The sequence below is a fragment of the Brachyhypopomus gauderio genome, chromosome 1, assembly GCF_052324685.1.
Source record: "Brachyhypopomus gauderio isolate BG-103 chromosome 1, BGAUD_0.2, whole genome shotgun sequence".
Classification (NCBI taxonomy): Eukaryota; Metazoa; Chordata; class Actinopteri; order Gymnotiformes; family Hypopomidae; genus Brachyhypopomus; species Brachyhypopomus gauderio.
In genome coordinates this window covers 27,144,196-27,170,407 of record NC_135211.1, presented here as the reverse complement: position 1 = coordinate 27,170,407, position 26,212 = coordinate 27,144,196, and the positions used below count along the sequence as shown (strand labels likewise).

General features: G+C 44.9%; 1 protein-coding gene and 1 long non-coding RNA gene across 4 annotated transcripts in view; one reads left to right on the top strand and one right to left on the bottom strand.

The window, feature by feature from the left end:
- The first annotated feature begins 3,651 nt into the window (after nt 1–3,651).
- phactr3b (phosphatase and actin regulator 3b) overlaps nt 3,652–26,212 on the top strand; it is a 35,461-nt gene continuing 12,900 nt past the window's right edge. The window contains exons 1-8 of one of the 2 annotated variants that reach the window (XM_077006877.1): nt 3,652–3,918; nt 18,607–18,768; nt 19,238–19,306; nt 19,813–19,956; nt 20,206–20,538; nt 20,722–20,917; nt 21,210–21,403; nt 23,801–23,954. In XM_077006877.1, the coding sequence (XP_076862992.1) occupies nt 3,813–3,918; nt 18,607–18,768; nt 19,238–19,306; nt 19,813–19,956; nt 20,206–20,538; nt 20,722–20,917; nt 21,210–21,403; nt 23,801–23,954 (1,358 nt within the window). In that variant the 5' untranslated portion in view covers nt 3,652–3,812. Of the gene's footprint in view, nt 3,919–14,499; nt 15,382–18,606; nt 18,769–19,237; nt 19,307–19,812; nt 19,957–20,205; nt 20,539–20,721; nt 20,918–21,209; nt 21,404–23,800; nt 23,955–26,212 lie in introns of those variants that run through there. The other variant, XM_077006886.1, reaches the window with a different exon arrangement.
- LOC143515039 (uncharacterized) lies at nt 10,130–15,087 on the bottom strand. 2 transcript variants are annotated; one of them, XR_013131023.1, is made up of 3 exons: nt 14,976–15,087; nt 11,395–12,038; nt 10,130–10,734 (listed from the first exon to the last, which is right to left on the bottom strand). It is a non-coding gene; the product is annotated as an uncharacterized LOC143515039 (long non-coding RNA). The 2 variants fall into 2 exon arrangements; XR_013131018.1 differs by having other exon boundaries at nt 10,130–10,729.

The following is a 26,212-nucleotide window of genomic DNA, read 5'->3' as shown; positions in this document are numbered from 1 at the left end:
CTTGCAGGTAAATAAGACGGGAGCCAATCAGAGGAGCGGGAGGGATGATGAGGCTTGTCACCCAACAGCATGGTCCTGACCCACTGACTAGGTCATGCCTGCTCCTACAGGTCAGAGCTCCTCTGAGTAGCCCCATCTACTCTGAGTAGACCCTCCTGCCACTTTGTGTAGATGTGGAGGACCAGTGTGCCTGTTATTACAATAAAATAAGAACACAGAAATGAAAACCGTCAGTATTGCTTTGACGTGCAGGGCTCGGAGGGCTTCGTGTTCACACAGGAGATCGATGCTGATTACACGGGTTCATTCTGTTTGCCAGCTTTAACATTTCAGTCCATGCAGAATGACTGGGCAGAGAGATCCATAGTTCACATGCATGTGCTGAGGAGAGTGATATTGTTATGGCACGGGGTAAATAACAAATCCATCTGATGTCAGTGTATTAATGTATAATGAGCATATAGAAACATTGCAGCACGATCCTCCAGTGAAACGGTCACAGGTCACAAAAGCGCCACAGAAGAAAAGTGAGATTGGACTTATGAAGTAGGTGTAACCTGGACAGAATGGTTTTCATTTACCATCCCCTGACACTGTTAGCCTAAAGACTAGTTATAGATTTTAGACAGAGAAAGTTTTATCTGATTGGCTTTTTGTTTCTGCATCATCTGTTATGGCCTCATTAACGTTTCACAAGGGAACAGGCAAAAGGAGGCACTGATAGATACAATCACTCTTTTCTATTGTACCCTACATCTAAAACCTACATGAGTATGCACCTGAACCTAAGGAGCCTAAATCGAAGTTTAATACCAAGTATATTCCTCTTATACAAAAATTACTATGACACCGGTATGTTTCTTACAGCATAAACCAGCAAACCACCGTATACAGTTGTGATCAAATTTATTCAACCCCCAATGCTGCGAAGGGTTTTATGGAATTCAGTGCACATTTGTAATTGTGTTCATAATGAAATCTTACAAGGACTTGTTAAAGAACTAAATGCAACTAAGATAGCATCAATTTTTTTTGTCATAAAGTATTAAATGGCCTTTTTGTGATTTCTTCATTGACACAATTATTCAACCCCTTTACGACTACCACTCCTAAGAACAGAGGTTCATTCCAGTGTTTTCCATCAGGTATTGAAAACATCTCTGGATGTCAACGAGCAGCAATCAAGCATGATAAGCACCAATTAGGCAGATACTCAGCTCCTTCTAGACATCTACTGGTGTGTTTCCAAGCATGGTGAAGGCAAGAGAATGGTCCCAGAAGACAAGAGAAGAGGTTATTGCTCTTCACAAGAATGGCAATGGATATAAAAAGATTGCGAAGTTGTTAAATATTCCAAGAGACACTATCGGAAGTATCATTCGCAAGTTCAAGTTAAAGGGCACAGTGGAAACGTTACCTGGTCGTGGCAGAAAGAAGATCCTGACCGCGACTGCTGTGCGCTACCTGAAGCGTAATGTGGAGAAAAATCCCCGCGTGACTGCTAAGGAACTGAAAAAAGACCTGTCAGATGTGGGCACTGAAGTTTCAGCTCAGACAATAAGGCGCGCACTGCATAACGAAGACCTCCATGCCAGAACGCCCAGACGCACCCCCTTGCTGACTCCAAAGAACAAGAAAAGTCGACTGCAGTATGCCAAAAGTCATGTGGACAAGCCACAAAGGTTTTGGAACAGTGTACTGTGGTCAGATGAAACTAAATTAGAACTGTTTGGGACAATGGACCAGCGCTATGTTTGGAGAAGGAAGAACCAGGCTTATGAACAAAAGAACACCTTGCCTACTGTGAAGCATGGCGGGGGGTCAATTATGCTTTGGGGCTGTTTTGCTTCTAATGGTACAGGAAAGCTTCAACGTGTGCAGGGTACCATGAATTCCCTTCAGTACCAGGAGATCTTGGAGGAAAATGTGATGGAGTCAGTCACAAACCTGCGGCTTGGGAGACGTTGGACCTTCCAACAGGACAATGATCCGAAGCACACATCCAAGTCCACTAGAGCATGGTTGAACATGAAAGGCTGGAACATTCTAGAGTGGCCATCGCAATCACCAGACTTAAATCCAATTGAGAACCTCTGGTGGGACCTAAAGAAGGCAGTTGCAGTGCGCAAGCCTAAGAATGTGACTGAACTGGAGGCTTTTGCCCATGAAGAATGGGCTAAGATACCCATAGGTCGCTGCAAGACACTTGTGTCAAGCTATGCTTCACGCTTGAAAGCTGTCATAACTGGAAAAGGATGTTGTACTAAGTACTAAAAAATAATGTCACTAGGGGGTTGAATAAAACTGATAATGATGTGAGCACAGTAAAGACATTTGTGGTTATTCCATCATAAATATTATGTTATGTTTGTCTAATTTATAAGTGCCTCTTTGATATAATTGTAAATAAGATGACTGAAATGATCAAAATCAATGTCAAACTGGCCAAAACACTTTATTTCAGTGGGGGTTGAATAAATTTGATCACAACTGTAGGACATAGGACAGAATAAGCAACCCCGCAGCAACCCCGCTGGTTTTAATGGAAGATGTCAGGACGGCGACTATCTACGTCAGGGGTCGGCAACCTTTGAGACTGAGACATGTAGTGCCAACATTAACATTTCTAGCAAATGAGTAAATGAGTGTGCCACTATCGGGGGGGGGGGGGGGGGGGGGGGGTAGTTTTATATGTATGTTTTATATGCTTAGGCTTAGCAGTAGGAGATCAGCATGAAACAGTCTCCAAGAGTGATCTCTCAAATCGCCTGAGGCTACATGCATTCAATTTTATATATATATATATATATATATATATATATATATATATATATATATATATATATATATATATATATATATATATATATATCCTACACTTCCAGAATAAAAGACAATGTATTGAAACATGAATAACTTGTAGCCTATAACTTCCCGGGTATAGATTTGAAAAATAACAAATCAAGGGCTGGATGACCCCTAATCTAATGATGTAAGTTTGGCCTTTTCAGGGCATTTTGTAGTTTCTATGAAATTGTAATAACAGCTAACCTTGCATTTCTTCTGTACTAAATAGTTTTGACCTAATTTAAAAACGGTCGTCTTAAAATCTCTTACCAGAATTATGTTGAACGTGTTTTCTTTAAAGTTTGTTTTCTAACCGTATAGAAAACAATACATAAACACACATGCCTGAGATAGCGAGAGAGAGTGCGCTGTTCTCTTAATACCGCAGGAGGGCGCAGTCCGACACTCTGAAATTTCGATTCTTCTACAGCTCTAAAAAAGCAACGTTTTCCGTTAACTGTCCTGAATCATTGTGACACAAATCTAAGCATACGAATATACGAATAAGTATGCGAATACATTATTTGGAGTGTATATGTGTATCTTATGTGAAGATAAACACGTAATTAAAATAGATCGTTGTAATATAACATTTGTCTTTACAATAGCGCATAATAACCGCACATGGATTTACGAGAGCCTTAATGTTCTTTGATTTTCTAAAGACCATAAATAATTAGTGAATGACGACTCATTTGAAGACGCCTTAGATGTACCAGTTACATACGACGTTCGCACGCGAGAACGTGCGCGCGAGCTCTCTCTCTTTCTCTCACACACACACACACACACACACACACACACACACACACACACACAGGATTTTCCCCTCCGAGCCTGGCTCTCAGATGCAAGGACCTGCAACTGTCAAACTGAATTGCATCCACGCTGCCGCTGGTTGGTGGTGAGTCGGCTCGGCTCCACATTGGTTTGTGAATATTTCATTTCTCCATCCCTCCATCTCCATGGCTACATCGGATGGACCAGAGGATTGTGTGTTGCAGCGAGGTAGATCTCAAAGTGACCCGAGCATCCTTACGGATGCTCGCGCCGTGTACACAAACAGTGCAGGTAAGTCAGACGCTCATCGGGCGTGTAGGTTGTATGAGAATGAATGGATTCATGCTACACCTCACTGCAGGGGAGGCCAGCAAACTCACCAGAATGTCTCAAACCAGTCTTACATCTCTGCCTGTTGTATCGCAGTATTTTCCAGGGAATTCATTAGCTCGATTTACGTATTCTCAGCACCGGTTTAAAAAATGAATCATTTTAAATTTCGTAATGTCACTTGGCCAAAAGCATTTGTCGCTAAACACGGAACACACTTTTGAATGCTTGATTTTCATGATTTATTGATAGTCTGTGTCTGAGCGTGGGCTGTTTAGACCTGATGGTCTTATGACGCGTTGGGTTTCCTCATGACTAATGCGGGGTAGGGCTGCTCATTTTGGAAAATGAATGTGGTGTTGCACGGACTGTCAATCCAGCGCTAACAGTTCTGTCCTCCATTATGAGTCCAATGTCTTCAACACGCATATAAAGGCTGCTATGCTGCCTTTGACTGGGCATTCATGTTTGCTCAAACGTCTCACACACCGTGCACAGCCTGCGTTCCTTAATCAGTTCTACTTGCTTTTATAGAATACACAGGGGCTCTTCAGTCAGCTGTTTGCTATCGGAGCGTTTGATTGCTTTACATAAAGCCTTGAACCGGTAATGAGATGTTTGGAATCCCTGCATTAAAAGCAGCATCCTGCTCCACGTTAGCCTGACAATGCAAATGATGCATTTAGACAGATGAGCGGCTGTATCCCTTCATCATCGCCAACGCACAAGTGCAGCTGAAGGAAAGGCGATGACCATGGTGCATGTGTGTTCAGCTGTGGATGTAGTGACAAAATGAATGTAAGGCACAAGCCATCACCCCCCTAAGGTGCTGAGGGACAGACATTAACTTGTAGAACTCCAACAGGTGGGTCTTTCCTGTCCTGGTTATGATGGTATTTTATGACAAAAACGAAAATGTTACTGGTAAGATATTGGATCACTGTGGTAGCTGCAATGCCATGTCAATCTTCAAAAGGAGAAAATAAGTTTGCATCATAATTCCCAAGCTGTTTACATAACTAGATATGCAAAGCCATATGCTTTTGCTGCTATATTCAGCAGCATCATAAACTATTCAGTATCTGAGGTTTGTAGCATTGGTTTGCTTTAAAAGGCACGTGTGCGTGAATAATGACAGCTGTAGCAGATTTATTGCAATTCCCCTGATATGCAAAGCTAAGGCAGAATTAGTTATTAAATTGTGCTAAAAGGTTTTTGTTAAAAGGCCTTTGTTAACAGGCCTTTGTTTGTACACGGACAGCTGGAGTAAATTCATCCTTGGTTTTGCAGGGAATCACTTCACACTGTGATATATCTGTGACGTCTGTTGGCATAGTTACCTGCTTACTCATGTTGGTCTAGGGCCTTCACTGAAAACTCATAATATGAACTCAGTGGGTCAAAATTTTTTAACCTATACTTGCCACACTGTTTAAAAAACATTTACCAATTTCAAAGTGATGATGTCTATTAAAAATCATGTAGTCATATTAGCACCGGAGTTGCAAAATTCCCCCAGTGCTTGTGCAAAAGTAACAAGGAGCCGTGCACTACCGTCCTGCCCCAGCTGTTTGCTCTGTTCTGTGGCTAAAACATCACCATTTTAATTGCTTCACCTTGGGTGGTCAAGACATTCCATGCCAAATTCATGCGAGCATGGTTTTACAGGTTGTTACCTTGACAACAGGGCACCAGTTTAGTTCTCTGTGTCCTTGTGTAATTTTGAATGCCACCCTATTTTTTCGGGCAGTCATTATGTAAGAACCTTGGAACATGCTGTGAGAGCCCATCTAAGGGCCGAGGTTGGCGTCGCACACATCACATTTACTCCTCAGCGTGTCCTCATCGCCCTCGGCCCTTAAGGACATGTTAGCCAGCACTGTCAGCGTTAGATGCTCAATTTCGCCTGTTTACTGCACAGCCTGGCCGGATGAGGTCCGGTGGAGACACAGCGGCTTTGGCCCTGGCCCGGTCCGCCCGGCCTGGCTCACCCAGCCTGGCTCACCCAGCCTGGCTTGGAGCCCTTTTATCAGCACAGCGCTTCTGCTTCAGCTGTGAAGTCACCTCTTCAACACACACTTGGTGAAAAGAGACAAAAACAGGGCCATGACCACTCAGGAGCTTCTATGGAGGGAGGGATGAAGGAAGAGAAGGAAAGAAAGAAGAGAATGATGGAGGGAGCATTGAAGGAGAAAGGAATATGATCCAGTGACATCCATTTAAAAACTGACATCCATTTAAACACTGACATCCACCAAATCAGTGACATCCACCCAACCACTAAAATACCAAACCACGACATCCACCCATCCACTAAAATACCAAACCACGACATCCACCCAACCACTAAAATACCAAACCACGACATCCACCCAACCATTAAAATACCAAACCACGACATCCACCCAACCACTAAAATACCAAACCACGACATCCACCCATCCACTAAAATACCAAACCACGACATCCACCCATCCACTAAAATACCAAACCACGACATCCACCCAACCACTAAAATACCAAACCACGACATCCACCCAACCACTAAAATACCAAACCACGACATCCACCCATCCACTAAAATACCAAACCACGACATCCACCCAACCACTAAAATACCCAAACACCAACATCCACCCAACCATTGACATTCACTCAAACACTGATGTCCACCAAACCACTGAGATCTATCCAACCACTAACATACCCAACCACTGACATCCACCCAACCACTGACATTCATTCAAACACTGACATCCACCCAACAACTGACATACCCAGCTACTGACATCCTACTTACTGGTATATAAGACATTCTGACTAGGAAGTAAAAGAGAACTTGCTCATGAATTGTAGGCCATAATGTGGACACCACAAACAGAACACAAGAGCAAAAACAAAGACAGAAACATGTAGTTTTACACTACAAGCTGAATTTTTAAAGTCTGAAGTTTGGGTGGCAGTTCACGACTACCAATTTTGAGCATTACTTGCTGCATAAAGCAGAAAGTGTTTTTCATGCCATTAGGGTAGACCAGGTGAAGGGCATAGATGAGGCCGAAAAGAAGACAGACGGCCTGGGGTAGATTGGCCAAGTTGTCCATCACCAAAATTCTATGTGGTTCACTTGTTGCAAAAGCCGTGAGAATATCCGTCAACAAATAATGTTAATATTAAAAGAAAACACAGCTCGTAAACAGCCTAGGCTACCGAATAAAACGCAGCAGGTAAAAAAAATCGGCCGCATTGGTTAAAACAAACTGCAACTCGGACTTGTGTTTTGCCTATATGTGTCTGCCTGGCCTGACTACAAACAGCAAGCTAACAAAATGGCGGAAAAGTGTTCAACAATAAAGTATTTAAGTTGATCAGTTGAAAACATTTAATTTTCAGTTCATTAAACTTAAAATTGTTAGTAAATTTCAGTGTGTGCAAATATGAGTACAATATACTGATAATAATGCAATAAAACTTAAATATTTATGTACATTGAAATTAAACAGTTGAGTAGATATAAAATCCGGGTTTACAGTGCATACCCAACTGACATCCACCACCCCACTGTCATCCACGCAACCACTAACATACCCAACTACTGACATCCACCAACCCTCTGACATCCACCCAACAACTGACATACCCAACAGCCTGCATCCACCCAGCCCACTGACACACCTGACCTCTGGCACCCTGTCACTTATTCTCTCCATCAAACATTAGACACATCCAAACAGTAGGAGTCACACTGTTCTAATGTGCTGCTCACTAGAGCGGAGGGACGAGGGGAGGCGTGGCCTGTCTGCTCAACCCATGCAGTGGTGAAGTGATGCAGCACTGTCTGTGGTCTCAACAGCAGTGTCTACCCTCAATAGCCCTGCTACACAATAATGTTGTATGCTTTGGTTTTCAATGCGGATGCACGGCATTCTCCACTGAGCTAAGCATGAGAGACAGGGTATTAATACAGTTTGTATTTGACCTTAATGCATGCAAATAGGGCTTTATGTTTTAGAATAAACTGCCCCTAAATCAGACAGGAGGCTTGTGTTTTACTGATGAGGTCTGTACTGCAGCTCGAGGGTGTCCTCTCCCCGGATTATCCACACCCCAAAGTGTGCAGCTGCTCCTGGTGAAATAAGCTGCCACACTCGTGCTGCCCCCCCCCCCCCCCCCAATGTGTTCTTTTCACTGGCTAAGAATCACATATATTCTGTCGGATTATATACAGTACATTATATATACAGTACATTATATATACGGCATTCAGAGCCAACTGTTATTGTTGGTGTTATTATTAAGCGAGTGCTTCAGTCCCATAATCTAATAGCTATCATTTGGGTTGTACTCTTCAGGTTCCTATATATAGATGCTGTATGAATATTCAGTGTGGTGATTAATTTGTGGTGTTCTGAGGAAAGCACTGAATGAGAAGAACAGCACTGCCAGTCCTCGATCACAGTGAATCATAGTGATCATAGTGAAGACAATTGCATTTTATTTCCTTATTGCCTTTTACAACAGACATTGTAAGAAAGCTGACCACAAAAGTCCAGGATACATACGTCTTCACTGGGTATAAGGAAAAGGACTCAAAACACATGTCATACTGATCATTACGACAAGGAGCTTCTGCAGATTTGATGATTATCTGCAAATATTTTACTGTAAAAAAAGGAAAATCTATGATTTTGCATATCTGATTTGCATATCTCATGATTCGAACTGTATGTTTGTACTTGTTTGACTTTTCAAACCTTGCTGTCTGCAAGTGCTTCAAATATATTTGTGTGATGAATGTCAGCATTCCTCCTCCCCCTCGTGACATTTTTTGCATCCGTGCTGAGATTGCTCCAATCAGACCGCAGCCCAAACACAGGCCCTCAGGGTGAGATCAGCAGAAAGATCCGAATCTAACCACTGCTAATGGCCTCTGATGCATGCTGTGCCAGCTTCTAGTTTCAGAAACACAGTAGCCACTCCATACACACCCAGCAATTTTCTGTTTTACGTTAATTGTGATCAAATCTTACTCTGATGCTGAGAATGCAAGGCAGGGTTTCTACCTGAGAGGACGGTGTAGCATTCTCCTCACAGGGCTGTCAGAAACCCTGCACTTAGAAACTCTGCCCTGCGCTGCAAACTGGGCCATTTGCCTGACTTCTCCCCTGGCGACAGAGCAGACAGACTTGAAGACTGAGGTTAAAAGACTGGAAACGCTGCCAAATGCACCTGCCACGACCGAAAAGAGTCCACGCAGCATCTGTGCGAAGGCCAAGAACAGCGCCGAGCACGTCCGTTTGAACAAGAGCACAGCACAGCGGTGCTCTGCGTCTACATACCTGTCTGGGTCCTGAATGAACTCTCTCTCGTACATTTACCATTACACCTGATCTCTGTCCCAGACAGCTTGCACTTGTCGACCCGTGTGCTCCATTAAGGCAACGTGGAGGGTCATCTGGGACACGCTTGCAAGCGCTGCGATGGTCAGTGGTTACCTGGCCACATGGTCACCTCTCCACCTGGCCGGACGGGAGGGGCGGGAACATGGGATGCTTTGTACTGGCCAAGGTCACCTGCTGTGCCTGCTACACAGTCTGCCCTTACGTCCTTCTGTACCACTGCTGTACTGTACAGATTTAAAGAGAGAGATATGGAGAATGAGTGATAGAGAAACAGAGACGGCATAAAGCAACTCAGCCTTGACCTCCTCAGGACAAGAGGAGTCTTGTCTGTAGCTAGAATAGCATAGGCAGACTTTCCCCACTGGGATCACTGGCTAAAGGAGAGATACAAAGAAAATTATGAGTACTGTTTGTTCGAGTTAAATGTCGAGTTTTGAAAATGGATGTGAACTGGGTTCAACTGAGCAGTGAGTTGAGTTGTCCAGGGAAATGTTTTTGTCTCTCTCCACACTCTCCAAGTGCACGATGGTATAAGTGGTGCTGATTATACCCTGTACCATGCAGACATTATTTTGCATTAAGAATGAAAGGAGAGCGAAACATTGATTCAGGACTGGTATAGACTGGACACTGAGAAACTCTGCAAGAGTCACGGCAAGAGTCACGAAAGAAGTAAATTACAAAGGCGACACTGAAAAATCGTTCCTCTTAAATCGGTCAAGGTCATGTTCTATTTATTTAGAACAAGTTTTGAAGCATTAGATCACTACATTAATTTCAGGGTGTCATACACATCGTACAAATCATAGTGGAATAATGCTCTCTGACTGTTGGACACATGAAACTGAATTAATTTTAAAATGCAATTGCTTTCTGTTGTTGCTGCTGTAAAGTATCTGTTGAAGGTTTGACTGTTGAATGTTTTGCTGCATCAGCTCGTGGCCTCATTCTGGTCTCCATGTGCCGGGTTAACAGTGGCTCTCTTCTCTGCAAGAGCTGTAGTTTGTCATGCTGACAGGGAGGTTTGCAGAGTTGAATATGCAGCCTTGTTGTGAGCCTGCAGTCTTAACATCCAATGTCTGACTTGTTCCCTATACAACTCCCCTCCCCCCAGTACTGTGCAGAGATGTCCCTGTCCCTGTCCTTTGACCGCTTCAGCACCACGGACAGTGATTTCCCAAATATTATGATGTAATTCTGAGCCAGTCACGTTGCAGGAGACCAGGGCTCTGCTTCTGTCATTGGCTGACTGGGATGAGTGACAGTAGGAGGGAGATTGCAGTGTATGCTTCAGTGCTAATTGGCGCTGGTCACAGGCAGTTGGGGAAGGCAGGTCAGTCTGAAGAAGAGAATGTGACCAGCTTGCAAACCTAGGCTTGAGAGAGCAATGAGATTATGATTTGAAATTGTCACTCACATCTCTCCTCAGTTCATTAAATTGCCAGTCTGCACAGTTTGCATGACAGCAGATTAGCTCAAAAAGCAAATGAGCAAATGAAGCTATCGAATCTGTTGTGAATCAAAAGTACTTTCTATTGGTCATACAGGGTGTCGGGAAGCTGATAATGATACGCTCACCTTTCAAGTCAGATCAGTCAGGTCAAATCAGACATGCTCCATAGCCTATATAAGGGGCCCCATATGCCCTTTGAAACTATGTGCGGTAAATGGTAATTGTGTGACATTTTTCTTGTGCATGGATTGGGTTGTCATGCTCGGCTTATGCTTCATACATTTTGAAGTGCCAATAACGCCATGTCTGCAGTTTTGTTCTTCTTGTGCCGTAAATGTAAATGTGCAGTCATATGATACATGTTATGGAAAAGAAGCATGAACTCTGTGTGCAGACACTACTGCACCAAACACGTGGACTTGTCTTGTCCTTGGTACCTGAGCACAGACATGGCCTATGTGTGCATCGGCCCTGAGCGTATTCTCTATGTATGTTTTATGCACTGACCTAAATTTTAAGGAGTTGAAGAAAAGCAAAACTTTGCACAAACAAAACATGAATGGGGTAGCAAAAGAGGTAAACCTGCAGAGATCTGTAGATATGCAGAGGTCTGTAGAGATATGTAGAGGTCTGAAGAGATATGTAGAGGTCTGAAGAGATCTGTTGAGGTCTGTAGAGATCTATTGAGGTCTGAAGAGAACTGTAGAGGTCTGTAGAGATATGTAGAGTTCTGAAAGAGATCTGTACAAGTGTGTAGAAATCTGCAGAGATTTGTAGACCTCAGCAAAGATCTGTAGAGGTTAGTAGAAGTCTGTAGAGATCTGTAGAGGTCTGTAAAGATCTGTAGAGTCCAGTAGAGGTCTAAAGTGGTCTGTAGAGGTCTGCAGAGATCTGTAGACGTCTGTAAGGATCTGTAGAGGTCTGTAGATGTCTGTAGTGATCTGTAGAGGTTTTAAATGAACTCTTACTGTTCTAACTGGACATTAATACATACTTCAGGTGTGAGTGGAGTCCTGGCATTTTTCCTGTCTAGACAAAATGGAGTATGTTTCTGTTACAGTGAAGGAAGACATTACTGTGCATTTTCTCCCAGCAGTAATTAAGCCAGAAGGGCGTCACCCACGCTGTTCCCTGCTCCAGCAGGCAGGCCTTGAGAGGCCGTGACCTGCGCCATCATGACAGAGGCAGAAGGCAGCAAATAAGAATGAAAAGCAAGCAGGACCAGACTGTGAGAGAAAAGAGACAGAGAGATTTGAACTTAAACCTCATATTCAATCACAGATTCCTCAAGCAATAAATCAATTCATTTAATAAATAAACATGTTTTTTTCTGGAAAATGTGTTTATAGCAGTTGTATAGCAGAAGTAAGCCTTAAGACATTGAGTATTTTATGCCATATGCCAGTAAGTATATTTTACCAGGTTAGGTGCTGTATGTATGTAGAATACTTCTGTCCTCAAATGCAAAGTTTCCAGTGTCAGGAAGCTCTCACTCAGTAGGAAGTGAGTGTAGAAGCTACTATGTATGTCTTCTAAAGCATGCTGGCCCTTTAAAGAACATTCTAGAACTGTAAACTACAGAAGACGTTTGATTCAGAACTTCTCCACTGATGGAGACACCTTGCCCTGGACCACATATGGGTCACAGCACTGATGGAGCACTCTACAGACATGCAGCTTTGAGGCTTTACCGTGTGGCCCTGTTGGAACACAGGAACCCTGGAGCTGGGTGCTGTGGAGGAGTTCGTTACAGCGCCTCCCAGAATCTCTACACGTAGCATGAAGTCGTTTTATAAATGTAATCACCTTGCATCAATATTCACATCATCATTGCAAGGTATATGGACTGTATTATGTATGTTTCAAAGAAGGTCAGGACTGTTATGTCTCCATGAGTCACAAAAAGTTTGCTCTCAGAAACTAAAAAAATTATATGGTAATTGAATATGGATGACTCAGCATATTTACAAGTGTATGACATGGTGGGATATTTTACCGTTAACTTATGCCATTAACTTTTGACTGGATGTTAACTTGTTCCGGAAAGTCTATCTGGGGAGCAATTTTGTTAAATTCACGTATAATAATGACACATTCTGCTTGGCCAGCTGATGAAAATTGGTTCCTGGGAAGTGACTCACTTTTGAGGTCGTGCTTGAAAGAGAAACAGAACGATCACGAAGAGACACGGGCTGCTCTGGTAAAAAAGAAAAGAAAACCTTAGTGGGGACCCCGCTTGAACCCGTGACCAACGGCAGAAAGAAACCCACAAACTCAGCACCTTTTGAATATTTAATGCTAAATGTAAACAAGAATGCGGTTTCCCTCCACTCAGTTATAGCCTATCAATAATCCTCTTCGTATTCGGTTAAGGTGTACTTCCAGCGTGCAGGGAAATCAATTGTAATGCACTTAGCTGGCAAAGTTCTGTTGTATTTCTGCACCATAGCTGCTATTGTTGTGGCGAGCGGCCTGTCCCTCTACACCCGCTGGGTGGATTAACTTATGACCATACGCAAGACCAGTGTATAGATAGCTCGCCCATTCTATCGGACCTCATTCACGTATTCTTAAATTACATAATGAAACAGTAGTGGCTATCATACGTCTGCTGAGCTGAGAGAGAGAGAGAGAGAGAGAGAGAGAGAGAGAGAGAGAGAGAGAGAGAGAGAGAGAGAGAGAGAGAGAGAGAGAGAGAGAGAGAGAGAGGGCACCTCTTTTCAGGGACATTAGTGCTCTCCTCCTCTCTCCCAAGAGACCAATTCGGCCTTTCAATTCCATTCGCGTTATTATATTTGATGCATCTTCGTAAGCGCTACTAACCTTCACACTGTCTCAATGGAAACCACTAAAAACCGCAGAGGATTCTGTTTCTACAGGCACATTGATTGCTGTCACAATCTGGGCTACATTCAGTTAAAGGGCTCGTCGGACTGAAGTGCAGCCCTGCTGGGCGAACTCATGTTACATAGCAATTAGCCCCGCAGATATAGAGCGATGCAGGGCGAGAGGCGGGAAACCGAAAAAAAAACCTGGACCACAACTAATCAATTTTACAGCACGGCCTAGTTCGCGTCGTGCGTTAGCCAGAGTCGTGAGTTATTTAGCGAGCCCATGAACGCTCGTGTGCAAACGGCGGTATGCGCCAACACAACAAGCCTCTTGACATTTCGCAACGCTTCACGGCGCTTTGATCCGTCGCTCCCGGCTGCGCGGGGACGCCAAGTGGTGCGGTCGTGAAACCCGTGCCCACGGTGCTCGCTCACACACCGTCACTCCATGCCAGCCTTGGTTATTGTTATTTGTTCAGAAAACAAATACGTGCTGTAGGCAACATGTTCAGTATAATAGGTACTACAAAAGAGTGTAGTTACTACAAAAAAAATTATACACGGGCATTCGACTGTACAATTGGTTTCAGTTTGGGCTGTATTAATTTGTAGGAAATGTTTGTTTTCTCTTTAAATGAAGCGATACTCAAGCAAAAACAGCAGTAGTATTCGTTGCATGTACGGAGAGATTGGAAAAATGCAATGGCATGTTTGTGTGTGGGGAACAGGCACGGTCACGATCAACCACGAACCCGTCCCGTGTTAAGAGTGCATGAGAGTCATATGACCTGCGAGATGCGGTCGCCGTGACGTCACTCTGAAGTAAACGAGAGTCACCAGTTTAGGGGGAGCGTCCAAATCTGTGGAAGAGGACCCCTCGCGTGCATGTACCCAGATGTGTTGTGAATAGGAAGCATTATGTAACACTACAAACTCTCAGCAAAATAACGGAGACGCTGTAGGCCATTTGCTAGGGGGACCTACAGTTATATTCACTTGAATTTCTGGTGCGGTGGTGTTTGTATTGATGTGCAGAAATATTCTGAGCCAGACAGGGAAATTTAAGGTTAAGTGAAGGTATAATTTAAACGTTTACTCAATGTGATATGCAAATGCATACTTCAAGTTGAACAAACCACACTTAGCTGTACAGTTTAAATGTCGTGTTTTCATTTCTGTCTTTGCTTGTATACATAATAATATCCTTTTAACTGTAGGTTCAAGCAAACCGCGTGGCCTATTAAAACGTACAAAACGAGTTAAACAAGGTTAGACATGTTACTGGGAAGAATGGCTGTGCTTAATTGTGGATAAATAAGTTCAATGACTTACATTATTTCCTCAAATTAAAAAATCCTGCAACATTTTAGCGTCCCCCGAAAGACTCGCGCAGAACGCGCATCATGCCGAACTGCTGTGTAGTTGTACCGGGGCCGAAGGGTGCGGTGAGCACGCGGGAGTGATTTTGAGTCGACGTGTTGGCGGTGCTGCATAGTCATATGCTTTCTGTGAAGACACGAAGAGTGCAGTTTGATTTGGGCTGGAAATAATTTAAATACGGTTTTACAAATCCCACCGTTGCTCTCAGCAGCGAGGGAGAGAGCGTGTCTGATATTCCACGGGCGTTGCACGCTTTAAGATCACTTTCCATGTGTGACCGTAAGGTTTTCAGTTAAGAGGCTTTCGGGAGGGCGCGTTCAACTGGGAGACGCCGTTGGGAAGTAACTGGAAAAGACACGTGAGTGTAGTGTTAACTGATTATGTTTATATTTACTTCTGTGGTGAGGTTATTAATCAACCTCACGTCGTGTGTACTGAGTTTGAGTTCGTTGTGGCGCGCACAAAAAAGGCACTCCGCGTGGTTTAAAACTTCACCTAACGCTAACAACTTAACTGCAATATATTTTGCATACAGTAGGCTACACGTGCTATAGTTAATCTGAAACTGATATTAAAATAAAGTTAGTGAAGGACATTTTATATGGTGCATCACATTATTAAACGCTCAGGGCATGTAGTGAAGGTATAGAAATGTAAAAGTGTGTGTGCTTATTGATTGAAATGTTCCTCCTGGAGAGCACAGCTATGCACCATGTCAGGGGAGAACCCAGATTTTGCACACATGTATCTCCGTGCAGCGTAAGCAGATGTATTGTATTTGAAGGCACTTTAAGGCTCATGTCTGTACATCTCTCTGTACCTGATTGAAATCATGTGATTATCAGGTTGTCAAAACAACATCCCTGCCATGCACAGATTAAAAATAGAGGGATACCTGACTTGCATGAAGCATTTCCAGGCCTCTGATTGGCTGCAGCAGGCTTCCTTGTCACTCTGCGTGGCAACAGCATCCCCGTACGCCCAGCAACCCCCACCCAAATTTCTCTCTTATGCTCTCACGCTTCTGCAGCATCCAGAGCAGTAACCATGGCAACGGCAGTCTGACCCAGAGCGCGCCTATCCGCAGCATCTGAAAGGCTTGACCTGAATTGGGTGCCGTCAGTCGGGCGTGCCGAACCCAAGCCACTTGACCCGGTTCTGGTTCTTTCGGGTCCAGAGGTTTTTCCCTTTTATGCATGCGAAGCAGCAGTCTTCGTGAGACACGTTTCGTGAGACACCGCTGCATGCGTAAATATGTTGGGTGTATCACGAGTGCATTCGCATGGGATTTGTGCTCTTCCCAGTGAAGCAGTTAGCTGTGGTAATGCTGCTCACCTGTGGCTCAAGCAGGGGGTTCTCGTCATGCTTGGTTGTGGACAACGTCTGTGTGAGCTGCTGTGGTTTGATAGAATCGGCCGTGTGACGAGTCGTTGACTAGACGACGGTGGCTGAGTGGAGAGCACAGTAACTACTGCTGCGTTTATCTCCTCACCCCTGGGCTCTGTAGGGGGGCCTCGCTACAGAGATGTTTACCTGGAGCCCTGTGGCTGGATCACATCACTGGTACAGCCTCAGAGTGGCTCACCAGTACAGCCTCAGAGTCACTAACCAGTACAGTCTCATAGTCACTCACCAGTACAGCCTCAGAGTGTCTCACTGGTACAGCCTCAGAGTGTCTCACTGGTACAGCCTCAGAGTCACTCACCAGTCTCAGAGCCTCAGAGTGTCTCACTGGTACAGCCTCAGAGTGTCTCACTGGTACAGCCTCAGAGTGTCTCACTGGTACAGCCTCAGAGTGTCTCACTGGTACAGCCTCAGAGTCACTCACCGGTCTCAGAGCCTCAGATAGACTCACAAGTCTCAGAACCTCAGATAGACTCCCTCACCAGTACAGCCTCAGGGTGACTCACCAGTACAGCCTCAGAGTGTCTCACCAGTACAGCCTCAGAGTGACTCACCACTACAGCCTCAGAGTGACTCACCACTACAGCCTCAGAGTGACTCACCACTACAGCCTCAGAGTGACTCACCAGTACAGCCTCAGAGTGACTCACCAGTACTTCAGTGAATGCTTTAGCAAACCGGCCGATGCCTAATGCCATTTTGCCAACCTAACTAATACAGCAAAGAGTGAGATCACATCCTATCCTTTAAGCAAAGTTGTCAATTGTTTCAAATATATATAAATAAATGAATTCCTATTATCCTTGTTTGTCCTTTGTTTTGATACTCTGGTCTTTCGTCAGATGTGAGCAGGTAGTGGTGTTATTGTGTGGTTTTCTGTTTATTTTTTCTTATTATTATTATTCCTTTGGGCTCCAGTACATGTGGCGCTGTGGTGGCTGGGACGGAGATAGAACCCTGAGCTCCTGACGCAGCCCACGGCTCATCTGTGCCATGGCGGAGGTGTCTGCTCTCTGTCTCGGTGAGACTGCGTGGGAGAGCGCTATTTCTGCACCCGTGGCTCGCACGCTGCCTCATGCAGCAGTGGCCTGGAGCCCATCTCACCTCCCACGGCTGTTCTGGGGGCCCTTGTGGTGAATGGGGCTCAGGGGCCCAATCGTGCATGTCCGTCTTAGAACCACCAGGGGTGTCAACGATCAGCCTGACCAAGGGTCAAGAGCAGATATGGCATGCAGGATGATGTCTTCCTGACTGCTGCGTACGGCCAGTGAGCAGTGTGGATTAGGCTGGTGGTCTCTGGGCGCGGCCTGGCCCGTCGGTGTAAGTGGACAGCACCCCTGTGTGTGAAGAGGCTTCTTTTAAAGCGGTTGATTTGCGTGGTTGCGGTGGCCGGGCCGTTCGTGCCGTGGCAGGCGGGGCTCCAGCTTGTGTGCACTGCGGACCTCTGCGCAGGCCGACGACCTGCAGAGTGCTCAGAGAGGCCAGAGGCCAGGTGCTCCTCCCTGTTCCTGGAGGATGAACATCCATGAAGCTGTGTGAGAAACTGGAGCCACGCACCAGACTAACAGCAGTCTAACCCGCTCGTGCGCTTCCAGGGACGTTACCCTCTTTTTCCTGAACACACGCTAGGCTGAGCACCATCACAGACAGCTGTGGTTTCTGTGGATCTACACGCGTAGTCCAATGGTTAATTATAACGATTGCATTGCCGTTGGGGAGATGACCCAGATGCGGTTCCTCCTCTGAGAACGAATCCTCTGGGTAGAGTACTTTTCACTTAAGTATCAGATTCAATTAACACCTGCTCTTCTAATAGCATGTGGTGTTCACCATCTTGTGCTTGCCTTGTGACGAGTGATTGTTACTTAATTACCTCCTCTCAGTGTGGCAAAACTGAACAGACCTTTGAGCAGAGGTGTTCAGCTGGAGTTCCCCCAGCTCGTTAACCTGCCTGACACCTTCGTAAAGGGAGCGAGACAAGTCCGTAGAATCTAAATATCAAGGGCTCTCATTTAAATACCAATTTGCTATGACATAAATGAACTACTGGTGATTACGAAACACAGAAGCAGATTTTGTATTCAGGATGTGCAGTGGAATACCTCCTCTTTACCGCCTCTCTGTCAGTTGCTGTTTGAGAGCCAGACGGAGTGAGAGTCTCCGTTCTTCCCCTCCACAGATGTTATGGAGCAGCAGAGAACGCTTCACTCTGGTTGCCAGGTGACGGGGATCCGCACGCCCCCTGTTCGGCGGAACAGCAAGCTGGCCAGTCTGGGCCGCATCTTCAAACCCTGGAAGTGGAGGAAGAAGAAAAATGAGAAGTTACGTCAGAGCTCTACAGGTGAGAGGGGGCGGGGCCTCTGTCGGCAGCCACGTCTGAAGATTAGAGGTGGGCGATATGATGATTATTGCTGAGGGAAATTGTATATCAGTGCACTTCAGGCGTGTTGTGGTCAGAACCGTTACAGTGCTGAGTAAATAGAACAGAACAGCATGATCTAATGGTTTCATGGACTGAAAGGTTTCTTTCATTTCGATTGGTTACCCGATCACAGATTCTAAACTGGCTCACATTCTCTGACAGTTCTGTCACCATAAGCATATGCATATTTATTTATCGAGCATAAACTTGAAATTGGTTCCAAACCAAACTATAAGGTCATTGTAAATGGCGAATAACATCCTCCTCGGATGAGACGCACGTTTTAAGTCATACTCTGTCTAAACATAGAAAAACAGACCTGCTTTCATTTCCCCCCACTTCATTATGTCTTTTATGTCCTCTTAACATTGTGTGCTGCCCCCCACAGTCCTGGAGCGGAAAGCAACAGCACGACATGACGAACTGGTGAAAAAGGGCCTGGCAGAGGCTAGCAAAGGTGAGAAAGAGCCACACACTCTCCTTTACCTTCCCACTGTGACAGCAGGACTCGTTAGCGCCTCCCCACTGTTTCACACACCGCATGCTGGAGCCAACTCGCTGTGCCCTGCATGGCCACCAGGGGGAGCCATTGGGCGTTCATGAGAGAGTGATGACAGATGCAGTTGTGCATCCTCCCTTCAGGGAGGACCTAGGCAGACATTTCAGCAATATATCTCTGTTTAAATAATTGGGTAGTTAACATTATGGTGACATTAAAGGCACCGTGCAGCTAAGCAGTGATGATGTAATATATTAAATGTACTACCGCCTGTTAGTGTGATGTCATGACACCTGGCAGCTGTGGCCACTTGTCTTGGTTGGCTATTGCTGCCTGATTAGCATCGCTTGGCTGAACAAAAGCTTTTACGTGGTAGCATAGACAATGTGGATCCTGAGCCTTATAGAAGGTTTATCCAAGGCAGTTTGGTTTAGAAGTGTGTGTCGCCCCCCCCCCCCCCCCAGGTCTGGCATATGGGGGAGACTCAGAGGAGGCGGATGCCCCCGTGCAGGAGGACTCGGATGGGGACGAGAGGGAGGACGAGCCCCGGGCACCGCTGGCCAGCACCGCGGAGGACCTGGGATCAGACGAGGACAGTCCATCCACAGGCAAGACTAGCGGAGCCCTGATAGTTTATTGTTATTTTTTCCTCCGTCACCTATTGCAACAAGCATACTGATTTCAATGACATCACTTTGTCTGGTTAAATGTCAACTGGTGGTCCAGTGTTGCAACACAACCATGTTTGAAAGATGGCAGCATCTACGCCTTCAAGAATGAATCTCACCCAAAGACCACTTGGTGGCAACAGAGATCGCAAGCTTCTTAAAAATCCTTCCTGGTCTCTGTGTTTACAGTACAAGATGCCGCAGGGAAAGCAGAGACTGCAGCGGAACACAGTCGCGAGGAAGAGGAGGATGAAGAGACTTTGCTCTCAGACCCTTCTGGCAAGGACAGTGTTGATCCCACTGAAGCCATCAAAAACCCAGAGGAGCTGAAGGCGGGACTGAAGGCGGAGCTGAAGGCAGGGCTGAAGGCGGAGCTGAAGTCAGGGCTGAAGGCGGGGCTGATTGCTGAACTGAAGGTGGAGATGAAGGCGGGGCTGAAGGCGGAGCCAGCACTCAGAGAAACTCACACTCCTCCCCCCAAATTGCCTGCTAAGCTCCTTCCCAGATTAGGCAGCCTTGACAGTTAGTATTTGATGACCAGTTCCTTCATTATCTCTACTGCATGCTCTACACATTGTTGCTGACCAGACCAAGTTCCTGCATTCTTAACGATGACGTACAGAGTAATAAAACATTGCTGTTGTGTTAGTAAAGGTCCGTATTAGAGGCGGTTCCGAGTTTGTGTGTTCTGCTGTTTTGGCCCAGGTTCTCATCCCTCTCACACAAGGCCTGCCCCTGCCACCCTACCCAGGAACTTCACTCTCCCCAAAGACACGCTGAGGGGCCGCATGTCCACTCCCACCGGCTCCCCACACCTGGGGATTGTGCACCCGCCGCTGCCCCCTAGCTGCATTATAGAGGAACTGCACCGTGCGTTGGCCACGAAACACAGGCAGGACAGGCAAGAGATTAGAAACATGGAATCTGAAATATTGTACAGCCCTAAATAAAATCACAATTAAATCACATTCATTTCTGTTGTGTGGGCAAACTGACCAGTCTCAATTGCTCTTAATGGATGAAATAGGTCTGTTTGTTTGCATGCCACGATGATTAGTGAAGTATTCACTAATGTTTCGCTGTAATGCAGTAACAGTATAATCACAGCATCGTTTGGGACGTGCTGACCGGCTCTAGCTGCGTGGAAGCTGTGTTTGTTTGTTTGTTTGTATTATTTGTTTGTGCTTCCTCAGTTTCCATGGCAAGGAGGTTCGCAGCTCCCCCAAACGGCGCTTGGACGGGCGTCTGTCACGCAATTCCAGCACGGAGGCGGAGCCACAGGGCGGGGAGGCGGAGCAGAGGAAGGACGCAGGGGAGAACAAGGAGAACGTGCGTCTGGACGAGTTTTACAGCGACCCGGACAGCTGGAATGAGTCAGTCATCTCTGGTGCGTCACCACCCGACACGACGCTGGGCATAGCGATGATGATGGTGGTGATGGCACTTTGTTGGCTCTGCCGAGACTGTTGATAAGGCAGGAGAACAGTGTCATACTTGCGGTTGGAAAACAATGTTCACTCAGCCTTTAGTTCTTCTGAGCTCTTTTGTAGACATAACACACCAGCAAAATAGCAAGACAGTAATCCTACATTCAAAATTTTTATGTAAAAATATAACTGTAAAAATCAAATAAGAAAAAATAATCACATGCACTCTTGACATGATGGTGTTCTATCTGTCACACCTTGTGTGTTTCCACGTTCTGTATTTTTTCATGTCGCATTAAGTTGGTAGTTACTTTCAAAAGTACTGACAGTGCCCACCACGTGCTCAGAAAAGGATACTGTGATGTAATTCGTCATGGTAACGATTAGGGCTGCAACTATCGAATATTTTTTTAATCGAGTATTCTGTCGATTTTTTCATCGATTAATCGAGTAATCGGATAAAATCACACTTTTGTGTTTTTAACACAATAATATTGATAGTGTGTAATGCAACATGAAAGTTATCTTAAAATGAGCAAGCAATTAGCTGTTATTCCGCTTGGAGAAGCGCAGTTCACGTGCGGATGCTTTCAGTTTAGGTGCTGAAGCATTGAGGAAGTACTGTTATGGTAGGCCCAGTGCTTAATTTGTAAATCAAACGATGCCGGAACGCAAACAGCGGCATGAGACAAGGGGTCACTGAGGCCAACAATGTCACCGGATCGCACACAAAACGCAACGCTTAGGCGTACAAATGTCAAAAATAACAAGCCAATCCGTTTATATAAATTACTTTTAAATGATTTACGTGTGTTTTATAAGTGTTTTAAGTGCATTTTAAGCCTAAATTCCAGCACTTTTCAAACCTGAAACACAAAGCAACATTAAAATTCGTCAGGTAAATGTTTATTCCCCTGTTTTTGAGGGGTGTTTCTTTATACTACCACATATCGTTTCAGAGAACACTGCACTGAATGTGACGCGTCAAGTATGAACGCTTCCGCCGTTCGCGGAGTTGCGCACTACGGTCACTCGCGAAAGTATAACTAGCTTTTAGCTTTATGGAGACGCAGAAAGGCATCGCTAAAAGGGAGAGCTCTTATGTGATTTAGGAAGCCTGAATGTGGACCTTGTGTTAAAAAATGTCTTTTATAGAATTATTTGTTCAATAACTATTTGTTCCGCCAGGATCCGGCTCAAATTATGCCCTGGGTAGGCCAGATCCGTTTTACAGTAAATACACTGCACTACGTTGTCCACCTTGCGCAGCGAAAAATGGTCCCACACTTTTGACATTTTTGCCCTTTTACAGACACCGCTATCTTCATTTTGCGCCATTTCCATCAAAACAAATCACGCTGCCTTAAACCTGTGCATCGGTTATAACAGTCCGTGTAAAACAATGATACCGGAGCTGCGCAGTAGTACAAAGCGGGATTTTAAACATTTAAAATAGATGGTGACATAAATTAAACGAAGCCTCTTTGCCTCGAGTATTTTTTGTAATCGAATTACTCGAGTTACTCGAAGAATCGTTTCAGCTCTAGTAACGATAATAACTAGATCATATCGTGCATCCGTAGTCCTGTTGTTTGCTGCCTGGCTGGTTGACCCCTGCTGTTTCCACCCAGCTCCGGTGTGAATAGAGCCGCAGCCATAGAGCTAGAGCATCTATCTGGGAATGCTGACGTGGAGGTGCTCGGACCTCCGCAACACCTCTGTTACGGCGGAGCTTACATGTGTCAAACTCCTGACAAGGTCAGGGAGCCGAGTTGGGTTCAGAATCCCGTCAGAGGGTTTGTCTCCTTGTGATCGATTTGTCAACCACATCTGGTACTTGGTGGACACGGTCTGGTGTTAACAAGTGTGACAGAGAGGGAGAGAGTGAGTGAGTGAAGGAGAAAGAGAGAGAGAGGTGTAGAGTAGAAGATAAACACATGAGAGTTCAAAAAGATGTCTTTAAAACACTTCAAATAATATTATTTGAATCTTTGAATCTCCTTGGTTTTTTAACCAAGTCTCCAGCCACCATTTGTCTAGTGTGTTGTCAACTACCACAAACAAGAGCTAAATTTCTTACACATCTTATACCTACATACAAACAGCTTTTGTTCATATGCAGTGTTTGTAGTTATGAATTTGTGGTCTTTCATTTATGGGTTTCTGCCATTTGTCTCTCGCATTCTAAGTGTTTCCAGAAATCAGTGTCTCTCAAAGAGGAACAGATTCTTAGATGTGCCAGTCAACCATACACTGTAGACGTGGCAGACAGAGATCGGGTTGAATGCTAGAATATTTTTTCGTTCCTTCTTTTCACTCTCAATCACACCGCTATTTGGTGTGTGTGTGTCTTACAGGAACATTACCACGGCGAATAAGGAAGGAGCTGCTGGCGGTGAAGTTGCGTAACAGACCCAGCAAGCAGGAGTTGGAGGAGAGGAACATCTTCCCTGCGCGAAGTGACCAGGAACGGCAGGAGATACGCCAGCAGATCGAGCTGAAACTGGCAAAGTGAGTTAGGCTCCGCCTACGCCTGCCCCCACCCCGCCTCCATCCCCGCCCACCGCAGCACTCTCACCGGGTCCATGATTTCAGCCTCACTGCTGCCTGTGGTTAATGTTGTTATTTGTCGGGAAGGTACACGTGGGTGGCACAGCTGAAGTGGCACCATGCTGTGGGGCAGAAATGTCAGAGCCTTTAGCACACATGAGAGAATGTACACGTGGCTTTAGCACACATGAGAGAATGTACACGTGCCTTTAGCACACATGAGAGAATGTACACGTGTCTTTAGCACACATGAGAGAATGTACATGTGCCTTTAGCACACATGTGAGAATGTACACGTGCCTTTAGCACACATGAGAGAATGTACACGTGCCTTTAGCACACATGAGAGAATGTACATGTGCCTTTAGCACACATGAGAGAATGTACACGTGCCTTAAGCACACATGAGAGAATGTACACGTGGCTTTAGCACATATGAGAGAATGTACACGTGCCTTTAGCACACATGAGAGAATGTACATGTGCCTTTAGCACACATGAGAGAATGTACACGTGCCTTTAGCACACATGAGAGAATGTACACGTGCCTTAAGCACATATGAGAGAATGTACACGTGCCTTTAGCACACATGAGAGAATGTACACGTGCCTTTAGCACACATGAGAAAATGTACACGTGGCTTTAGCACACATGAGATAATGTACACGTGCCTTTAGCACACGTGAGATAATGTACACGTGCCTTAAGCACACATGAGAGAATGTACACGTGGCTTTAGCACATATGAGAGAATGTACACGTGCCTTTAGCACACATGAGAGAATGTACATGTGCCTTTAGCACACATGAGAGAATGTACACGTGCCTTTAGCACACATGAGAGAATGTACATGTGCCTTAAGCACACATGAGAGAATGTACACGTGCCTTAAGCACACATGAGAGAATGTACACGTGCCTTAAGCACACATGAGAGAATGTACACGTGCCTTAAGCACACATGAGAGAATGTACACGTGCCTTTAGCACACATGTGAGAATGTACACGTGCCTTTAGCACACATGTGAGAATGTACACGTGCCTTAAGCACACATGAGAGAATGTACACGTGCCTTAAGCACACATGAGAGAATGTACACGTGCCTTAAGCACACATGAGAGAATGTACACGTGCCTTTAGCACACATGTGAGAATGTACACGTGCCTTTAGCACACATGTGAGAATGTACACGTGCCTTTAGCACACATGTGAGAATGTACACGTGCCTTTAGCACACGTGAGAATGTACCCCTGCTTTTAGCAAGCATGAAAGAATGTATGTGCCTTTATATGTACCTCAAATTCATAGACTTTTTTATGACCTTTGCATCATTTTATCAAATGCCAGAAACATCTGGCTGGAAAGAATTTTCAGCAACCCATTAATATACTTTAATCAGTAAATTATGTGCTAAATTTGCAGGTAATTTTGTGTCCAATCTATGGGATTTCACCATTCATGTGACAGATGACTGATAATTGTGATGGGGATATACAGAAAGCTCAGGAGATCTTACACATAACGTCCCTCTTGCCAAGTGCCAGCTCATTATTTATAGTAAAATGCGGTCAGTTGATGTTACTGCTGATCTGGTGCCAGATGCACGTAATAATGTTCACCATCCTAGCAATCTTTGAACGCTAGGGGGAGCCAAAGTCTAGAATTAACATAATATTTTTCTCGAGACGCTTGGGACATGTCTCAACGACTTTCTGAAATGGCTGATTTTGTCCCCACCAATTTTTACAAGATGCTGGTATAATAAATGTGGCACAACTAATGTTTAATGAAACAAAAATTATTTAAATCAAAATAAATAGTGAAACAGTTGTACTATAATATAGATTTGACAAACGTAACCGGTAAACCTTCCGTCAACCTCTTGCTTTCAGTTCTGTGCTTAATTCTTTGTGAACACCTGCCTGAGGTTGTACGTTGTTAAGTTGTTAAAGGGAATGAGAATTTGTGGAGCAGCAGAATCCAACGCAACACTGTGATCTGTGAAGAGATAGTGTACCACAGAAAGGGAAGAAAAGCCCAAAGACTCCAAGGATATTTCCTGATATTTTCATCAAAATGGTTTCCAAGGCAGCTGAGCACTGGCAGTCATCTCATTAATAATTACTTTGGCCACACCCCTTCTCACATCTTGAGCTGGTTCATGTTCAGTACATGTACAGTACAGATATGCCTGTTGTATTCAAATGAGTGACA